We start from the raw sequence: 10,000 nt of genomic DNA, 5'->3' as shown, positions 1-10,000 counted from the left end.
ATATATATATATATATATATATATATATATATATATATATATATGACACTTTCTCATTCACAACACAACTGATGGTCCCAACCCCATTGATAAAGCAAGAAATTCCACTAATCAACCCTGATAAGGCACACCTGTGAAGTGAAAACCATTTCAGGGTGACTACCTCTTGAAGCTCACCGAGAGAATGCCAAGAGTGTGCAAAGCAGTAATCACTGCAAAGGGTGGCTATTTTGAAGAAACTAGAAAACAAAACATGATTTCAGTTATTTCATCTTTTTTTTTGTTACGTACATGACTCCACATGTGTTCATTCATAGTTTTGATGCCTGCAGTGACAATCTACAATGTAAATAGTCATGAAAATAAAGAAAACACATTGAATGAGAAGGTGTATATATATGTATATATATACATACATATATATGTGTATGTCTTTATATATATATATATATATGTCTATATATATATATATATATATATATATATATATATATGTATGTCTATATGTATATATGTATATGTATGTCTATATGTATATATATATGTATGTCTATATATATGTATGTCTATATGTATATATATATAAATGTATGTCTATATGTAAATATATATATATATATGTGTGTGTGTATGTCTATATGTATATATATATATGTGTGTGTATGTCTATATGTATATATATATGTATATGTATGTCTATATGTGTATATATATATGTGTACGTCTATATGTATGTATGTCTATATGTGTATGTATATATATATATATATATATATGGTAACACTTTAGTATGGGGAACACTTATTTACCATTAATTAGTTGCTTATTAACATGCAAATTAGTAACATATTGGCTCTTAATTAGTCATTATTAAGTACTTATTAATGCCTTATTCTGCATGGCCTTATTATACAACCGGCAAGTCATTAACTAAGAGTCTTCCCTCAATAACCTCATAATTATTGCTTATTAGTAACCCTCACCCTAACCCTTATATGTTCCCCGAGTGTCAAAGAATTCGAAATTAAGTCTTTGTTACTTTAATAAGAAACTAATTGATGGTGAATATGTTCCCCATACTAAAGTGTTACCATATATATATATGTATGTATGTATGTATGTATATGTTTTTTCTTCAAAGTGGTCTACTTCATAAATAAGTGGCAGCATTGCGTCCACCTGCGTGCACCTAATAAAGTGTGCGTGTTTTTTTTTTTTTTTATTGTGCGGAGGGGAAGCACATGGCAGACCCTCTTTGTTCAAGTCTCCTCCGAATCCAACCCAAGTCGTGCGTATGTTTCACAAGAAAGGCGCACAGTGGACATGAGTGTGTGTTGGGGGGGAAAAGGCACGATCAAACTCGAACACGTGTTAAAAGATGCTACGTTGATATATAAAAAAAAAAAAAAAAGTTGGTCGGACGGGGTGAAAATAGCGCGAGCACGCATGAGACGCGGCGGATAAAGGGAATTGCGTCAGTTGCGCACACGCCCGCAGCGCAGCCTTGAATCGCGCCTGATGCTTCGTCGCCGAGCGGACACACAGGAAAAGTTCTCATCAACGAGAGGCAGTCTCGTCTCTTTTATGCCTCCTCGACACTTTCCCTTCCACCGCAGCGTGTTTTGTGCTCCGACGCGCACTTTCGGCACAAAGCTCCTGCTTGTTTTTTGGTGATTATCTTTGTTTTTTTTGTTTTTTTTCTTTTGTTTTTTTTTTGTTTGTTTGGTTTTTTTTTCTTTCTTTTCTTGGGTTGTGTTGGCCATGGAGCTGCTCTGCCTGGAAATGGAGACCAATATTCGGGCTCGTCCCGATCCGAACCTCCTTTGTGATGACCGAGTCCTGCAGAGCTTGCTGACCATAGAGGAGAGGTTCCTACCTCAGTATTCCTATTTTAAAGGCGTGCAAAGAGACATTCAGCCTTTCATGCGCAGGATGGTCGCCATTTGGATGTTGGAGGTATAGAAATATCTTCTTTAAATCCCTTTCTATCACTTTTACCTCCTTTTTAGCCCGAAATGAGTGTTTTTTTTTTACGACCTGTTGGGCGTTTTAAAGTCCGCGCATGTTTTAAGCAGCTTCCAACTTATACCGTAAAGCTTTCCTCGCTAGTGCCTCTTTAGTGCTTCTTTTACTCCTCTTTAACGTGTTTTTATTGCAGATACTTGAAGTATTTCCATGCACACGTATGCACTCGCTTCTCCGTTCGCCATGTTGTTTTTTTTTAACGGGCTTTTTAAGAGGACTTTACGGTGTCATAAAAGCCATAACAGCGCATAAAATGCATCGGGAATGGCGCAGGAGAGTCTTATTTGTCCTCCGAGTGGAGAAATTATGACTTTTAAGATCGCGAACTTTCTATGTATCTGTTTGAAATGGAGGAAGGGCGAGGGCCTTATCTGTGCTTTCGCTCGTCCACCCCTCGCCGCCGGAATTATGTTCGATAATTGACATTTAAACCCCATATTTACGCGTACTTGCTATCTCCAACGATCCCCCATCGTCTAAGCTTTATTTTCATGTGCTTTTTATCCACTTCCGACGTGCGGAATATTTTTAATTAATTTTTGAAGCGAATATATCGGCGCGGTGGCGACGCAGCCCCCCGCGACTTCTCATCGATTTTTGACGTTTTATTCCTATTTAACCCGCGACAATTTGGACGGGAACGGTCGGCTATTGTGCGTAAGACCCCACAGTTTATTATGGTGCAAAAGAAACGGCTCCAGGTAATTTATTAGTATTTTTAAATATTTTATGAAAAACATGACGACTGTAGAAAAACGCGTTTCCGCGTCTTATAACGCGCGCTATTAGCTAACTCGGCTCGGTTGCGACTTGAATTTTTTCTTAGTCAATCAACTGCAGGAATGTTATTCTTTTCACATATTTTTTGCATAATTCTCTGATTTTGGGTTGAAATGCGCCGCATGTCGCAACTGAATTTTTTTTTGGGGGGGGGCTCATTTTGTCTTCTTTATTCCATGCGTTTTAAGAGTTAATAATCATGTCTTGTTTTTAGGTTTGCGAGGAGCAGAAGTGCGAGGAAGAAGTTTTCCCCTTGGCCATGAACTACTTAGACAGATTTCTAGCAGTGGTCCCCACCAAAAAGTGCAACCTGCAGCTGCTGGGAGCAGTTTGCATGTTTCTTGCATCCAAATTGAAAGAGACTCGTCCATTAACTGCGGAGAAGCTTTGCATCTACACAGATAACTCCATCAGACCACAAGAACTGCTGGTAAGCGAGTTATTTATTTTGTCTTGTTTTTTTTTTAACCGCTTAAATCGCACACAAAAAAAGGTATTGTTCCACAAGGATGCTGGTTCTACTGTACATGCAGTGCTTTAAAGTCTGCTGTCTAGTGGTCTCCGGCGCCATCTAGCGGCAGATATTTGCACTGGCAGAGCAACGAGGTCATCTTGAAAGGCAGCCAAAGTTCTGACTCTGTTCCTGTCAGAGTGGGAGAGAGACTCACAGAAATTCAAGTTTGCCTTTTACAGTTCAGCCTCCCGTCCAAAAATAACCGCACACACACACACACTTGTGATATTATTATGTCACGCTTGCTCTATTTCGATGATTGTGTGGTGAACAATTGTTATTTATTATTGTGTGGCGGCGTTCACCTGCACAAAAGCAATCACTTAGGCAGGTCTCAGATCAGATAAGCGAGCGGTGTGGCGCTACATAAACATTCCTCTGTAAACAACAGGTTGACAATATCGTCCGCCCGCCCGAGACGCGTCGCCGTGATCTTGATTCCTATATGGTCAGCCCCCCAACCCCCCCGTGCGAGAAGAATCGAGCCCGCGTTGCGGTGCCGCTCGGCTTTTGAGGGCCCTCTGCTGTTTGTTTCCTCTCAGTGTTTCTATGTAAGGCAATCTTTTGGCCGTGGTGCAGATACAGGAAACAGAGATCAGCTGCTCGGTGCATGTGATTGCTTTTCTTTGGTTAGAATTTCTTGTAAATGTTACAAAGAAGGAAGTGGGGCCGACCTATCCACTCAGCACTAGCTTTTTTTTGTGGTGTTGCAAGTTTCTTTTTTTTTTTGTCGCTGCATCTATATAGTGCAGGAGGAACACATTTAAAGTGCTCATTGTGTCGCCTGCATGATCACTTTGTGCTCAAGTCAGGGCCGGGACGGCCATTTTGTATTTCTTATTGCTCCCCTCGGCATATATTATTAAAAAAACAATGGATTCATTATTAATTAGATCTATTATATAGGGCTCGTGCGAGTAATCACAATACATTATCGCATTACTCATCTATAAATGCAGATTGATTGCGCAATTGATTTTGACCGCACATGCTCCTTTACATGAAAGGCGTAACAGGTTGTATACAGCCAGTAATTAGTCTTAGACAAACTTTATTGATCCACAAGGGACATTGTTCCACACAGTAGCTCAGTTACAAAGGATGGAAGGGGTAAGGATAATGCAGGTATTAAGTAGAGTAAAAATGTACCATACCATAAAATATAACATATATGTAATATTACATATACAGTATATAATATATACTGATATACTATATTTTTTATATAATATATAACAAATCCCAATTACCATGTACAATATTACAGTATATGTAACAGCTGCAGCAAAAAAAACAAAGGGCAGCATAAAATAAAGAGCAGATCCAGCAGAAAATATACATTATAAGCAAAGAGAGGTAGCTAAAATAGAAGCGGTCAGGTAATAGACAAATATCATCTATTGTTGTATGGTGAGTGATTATACAGTTGAGTGCGGAATGAAGGGGTTCCTGAATCGAACACTGTGGGAAGGAAGCTGAAGGAGCCTGTTGGAGTATGAGCTCTGCTGTCCCTTAATTGTCTGGTGGAGTGGGTGGGCAGGATTGTCCGAGATGGTAGAGCAGTTTGTCCAGTGTCCTCCTGTCCCTCACTGACACAATTGTTTGGCCGGGTTTCCGGATCAGTTTGTCAATCCGGTTTAAGTCCCTTTTGCTGGTGCTGCTCCCCCAACAAACCACTGCAAAGTACAGGGCACTGGCCACAACAGACTGAAAAAAGATCTCCAACAGCTTGCTGCACACATTAAAGGACCTAAGCTTCCTCAGGAAAAAGAGTCTGCTCATGCCCTTCTAGTAAACCGCTTTACTGTTGACCTTCCAGTCCAGTCTGCTGTTCAAGTGGACTCCCAGGTATCGATTATTTTGTCCGATTAATCGAATAATCTGAGAAAACACACTTTAGAGCAGACCTGGGCAAATTAAGGCCCTTTAAGCTTTTCAATCTAGCCTGCCAGACATTCCCAAATATTTTTTTTAGATCTTTAAGATGGAAACTGTAGCTGCCATTATGATGTGCAGTGATATTACCATAAGTCTGAACTATGCAAAGTATTCCATTTGTTGGAATCTTTGCTTTTGCGTGATATACTAGTTAATATGGTACTTTAAGTCACAGCAGACCAGGCACCAAGCAGTGTGGGTGGAGTGCGTTTCCACAGAGTGTCAGTCTGAAATGTGGGTGTCAGGGACAGACGCGGGAGGTGATTTTTACAACAAAGTTCTAAAGCTTAGTAACATATCCGATACATCAGATCGTAGGTGGGGTTTTTTTTACCCTTCGCGTTCATGATTTGCTGTGTTTGTTGCATTTCGCTTGATTGTAAAATGTCGATCGAGAGGGGGTGTGACGTTCATATGTTGTCAATATTCAGTGTTTTATCTTTCATAGTTAATATTGTAATTCCACATTCATTATTTTCATGTACATTCTGGGTGTCTCATTCAGTGAAAAAAATGTAAAATTCCATTCCGTTTTTTAAGGCGGTCCGTCCATAACGTTTTTAGCTTTCAATCAGACATTATTGTGAGGTTTTGTATTAGTGTTCCTAAAAATAGGACCCAAGCACACATACTGTACAGCAGATTTTCACAGTTTATATATATATATATATATATATATATATATATATATATTTGTGTATGTATATGTGTGTGTGTGTGTGTGTGTGTGTGTGTATGTATGTATATATATATATATATATATGTATGTATGTATATATGTGTGTGTGTATGTATGTATATATATATATATATATATGTATATATGTATATATGTGTGTATATATATATATATATATATATATATATATATATATATATATATATATATATATATATATATATATACATATATATGTATATATATATATATATATATGTATATATATATATATATATATATATATATATATACCGGCCCCCAGGCACATTTTTTTCTCTAAATTTGGCCCCCCGAGTCAAAATAATTGCCCAGGCCTGCTTTTGAGCCTCGGTGCGCAGTTTAGGGAAAATAGCTTTAGTTTTTTTAGGGGTGCCGAACAAATAGATCCACATCCGAATTGTGATTCTTATTTATTCCAATTCTGAATTGATACTTTTCAAGAAATGTTTTAAAAAAAAGACATACATATTTTTTTTAAAGAATCCATCCATCCATCCGTTTTCTACCGCTTGTCCCCCTCGGGGTTGCGGGTTATTGATTTTTAAAACATATTTTTTTTAGGCCTGCATATATGTCATAGGTCAGCAGCCAAGAGGAGCTATTGTAACCTGTTTTAAAAATATTTTATTATAATTTTCATACCAAATAATATATTATAATATAAATAGAATTGTGTTCAATCACAAATCGATCGTGAACCGAATTGACACTCAAAGAATCGGAATGAAATCAGATCATGAGTTGTTGTAAGAGTCACATCCCGATACCTATAATATAGGGAACCCTGGACCTATAATGTGCTCAACATGATAATTAATAATACTTGGTTAACAATATGAAAATGTCATATCACGGTTATTGTGATCAAAATCAACATTATCGTAGTATTGTTGAATGTGCTCAAAACATACTTACACACACATTGAAAGATTTTGACCAGGTTTTTTAATAACTAAAATAAATAGACACACTGTTAGAAAGCTCACTATTTATATGTTTTGTGTTTTTTATGCTTCACTGATTATGTTCTGGCGGGCTTCGTAGCATACCACTCTGTTCAGCGGTTCTTTAACGCACCGTAAAAACATATTCCTTCTGATTATCGATCGATCACCTCTTTTAGCTTCTATGTTCAATGTGCGCAATTTAATACTTTAGTTACTCAGAGTGTAATGTTTTTATACCAGTTTGTATTGTGGTATGTCATGTCTTAATGGGGAAAGATGTTAATGTCTCTTGTATTCATGTAAGCATTTTAACTAGTGAGCCAGCGCCAGTCAGTCTATGTCAGGGGTCGACAGCCCAAAATGTTGAAAGAGCCATATTGGACCAAATGTAGAAAAAAAATCAGTTTGGAACCGCAAAAAATTAGAAGCCTTATATAAGTGTTATAATGAAGGCAACACATGATGTGTCTTAACGCCTACTATCAAAATGACAATGTGTCGCATGCTAATGCCAATCTTCGTTGACAGAAATGTTGAAATGTTATATTTATTCTACACATTTTTACAACATTGGAAAACATTAGTAAAACACAGGCTTCTCCGAGGGTGACATAACTCCTGGAAATTACTGGCTTAGAATGGCCAAGGGTATAGATGTGTGTGTCCAAGTTAAAGGAAACAGCAGGCTGTCTTCTTCCCGTGGAATTGAGCTCAATATACCTACCTACAAACGAGGCATAATGATGCAATATGCACATACAGCTAGCCTAAATAGCATGTTAGCGTCGATTAGCTTGCAGTCATGCACTGACCAAATATGCCTGATTATAACTGCTCCAAGTCAATAACATCAACAAAGCTCACCTTTTGTGCATTCACGCACAGTATAAAAAGTTTGGTGGACAAAAAGAGACACAGAAGGAGCGGAGACAGTTGTACATGTAAACAAACTGACACGTCACAGTCCACACCACTACGGTGAGTTCAAGGACCGCTGAAATTAGTAGGACAAAACGGGCGCTCGCCAAATACTCATCAGTGAAGCATGTTTGATACAAACAGTGGGATTTCTAACAATTAGGAAGGTTTGTCCTCCAACAAATTTTCATAAATTTTTTAAAAAGCTCCAAGGAGCCATTAGGGTGGCGCTAAAGGGACACGTTGCTTACCCATGGTCTAGGTCAGGGATCGGCAACTCAAAATGTTGAAAGAGCCATATTGGACCAAAAATACAAAAACATATCTGTCTTTAGCCGCAAAAAATCAAAAGCCATATTACATGCAGATAGTGTGTCATGAGATATACATTGAATTAAGATGACTTAAAGGAAACTAAATTACCTCAAATATACCTACAAATGAGGCATAATGACGCAATATGTACATATAGCTAGCCTAAATAGCATGTTAGCATCGATTAGCTTGCAGTCATGCAGTGACCAAATATGTCTGATTAGCACTCCACACAAGTCAATAACATCAACAAAGCTCACCTTTGTGCATTCACGCACAACATTAAAAGTTTGGTGGACAAAATGAGGCAGAAAAAGAAGTGGCATAAAACACGTCCTAGAAAGTCGGAGAAAGTTATACATGTAAACAAACTACGGTGAGTTCAAGGACCGCCAAAATTAGTAGGATAAAACGGCGCTCGCCAAATAGTCGAATCAGTGAAGCACGTTTAATATAAACAGTGTGCTTTATAACAATTAGGGAGGTTTGTGTCATGTTTGTCCTCCTACAGAAACCATATTAAAACAAAAAAATATATATTTTTTCCCCTTATCTTTTTCCATTTTTCATACATTTTTTAAAAAGCTCCAGAGAGCCACTAGGGCGGCACTAAAGAGCCGCATGCGGCTCTAGAGTCGCGGGTTGCCGACCCCTGGTCTCCGTGGTTTTTCGATCATTTTAATGTAAAATGGTTACCGTATTTTCCGCACTATTAGCCGCACCTAAAAACCACAAATTTACTCAAAAGCTGACCGTGCGGCTTATAACCCGGTGCGCTTTATATATGGATTAATATTAAGATTCATTTTCATAAAGTTTAGGTCTCGCAACTACGGTAAACAGCCGCCATCTTTTTTCCCCGTAGAAGAGGAAGCGCTTCTTCTTCTACGGTAAGCAACCGCCAAGGTAAGCACCCGCCCCCATAGAAGAGGAAGCGCTTCTTCTTCTACTGTAAGCAACCACCCGCCCCCGTAGAAGAAGAAGAAGCGCGCGGATATTACGTTTCATTTCATTTGTGTGTTTACATCTGTAAAGACCACAAAATGGCTCCTATTAAGAGACACGCGTACAACGCAGAATTCAAACTCAAGGCAATAAGTCACGCAGTAGAACACGGAAATAGAGCAGCAGCAAGAGAATTGAAGCAAGAAGATGACCTGCGCCACTAAGACAGGGAGACAGCGCCGGACGACATACGCCAACATCTGCCAGTGGATTGTAAATGCCTGGGCGGATATATCGGTCTCAACTGTGGTCCGAACTTTCCGGAAGGCAGGATTCACAGAACTGCTGGACAACAATAGCAACATTGACTCTGATGACTTCGACGAGACGGAGCCGGCCATTTTGGATCCCGTATTCGCCCAACTTTTTAATTCGGACACCGAAGGAGAAGAATTCGAGGGATTTATGAATGAAGAATAACTTCAGAAAGTGAGCGTTATGTTTATTTTGTGTGTTGTGACATTGCTATTGCTCTGCACTATTTTGAATTTTACTATGTTTGTGATTGCACATTTGCACATTACCGTACATTTTGGGAGTGAACAGAGTTGTTAGAAGGCTGGTTTTTAATATATTATTAAAGTTTGACTGACCTATCTGACTGTTTTTTTTGACATTCCCTTTAGCGCAGTTAGATGCGGCTTATAACACGGGGCGGCTTATAGGTGGACAAAGTTTTGAAATATGCCGTTCATTGAAGGCGCGGCTTATAACCCAGGGCGGCTTATGGTGCGGAAAATACGGTACACTAACCGTCGTGAGTTTTACCGCACTGTTTGCACTGTTGCCTATAACACCAAACTATCTGTTTTGAATAGATAGCAGCATTAATTGACC

The 10,000-nt window shown here is 38.6% G+C and overlaps 1 protein-coding gene across 3 annotated transcripts in view; it reads left to right on the top strand.

Annotated features, from left to right (window-relative positions):
• The first annotated feature begins 1,198 nt into the window (after positions 1-1,198).
• Positions 1,199-10,000, top strand: part of ccnd2a (cyclin D2, a) — a 57,881-nt gene continuing 49,079 nt past the window's right edge. The window contains exons 1-2 of one of the 3 annotated variants that reach the window (XM_061970214.1): positions 1,199-1,292; positions 3,020-3,235. In XM_061970214.1, coding sequence (XP_061826198.1) covers positions 1,242-1,292; positions 3,020-3,235 — 267 coding nt within the window. In that variant the 5' untranslated portion in view covers positions 1,199-1,241. The other 2 variants (XM_061970213.1, XM_061970215.2) reach the window with 2 other exon arrangements.

Source organism: Nerophis lumbriciformis, linkage group LG10 (assembly GCF_033978685.3).
Source record: "Nerophis lumbriciformis linkage group LG10, RoL_Nlum_v2.1, whole genome shotgun sequence".
Classification (NCBI taxonomy): Eukaryota; Metazoa; Chordata; class Actinopteri; order Syngnathiformes; family Syngnathidae; genus Nerophis; species Nerophis lumbriciformis.
Note: the sequence above shows the minus strand (reverse complement) of the source record. Positions and strands in the feature narration are given on the sequence as shown.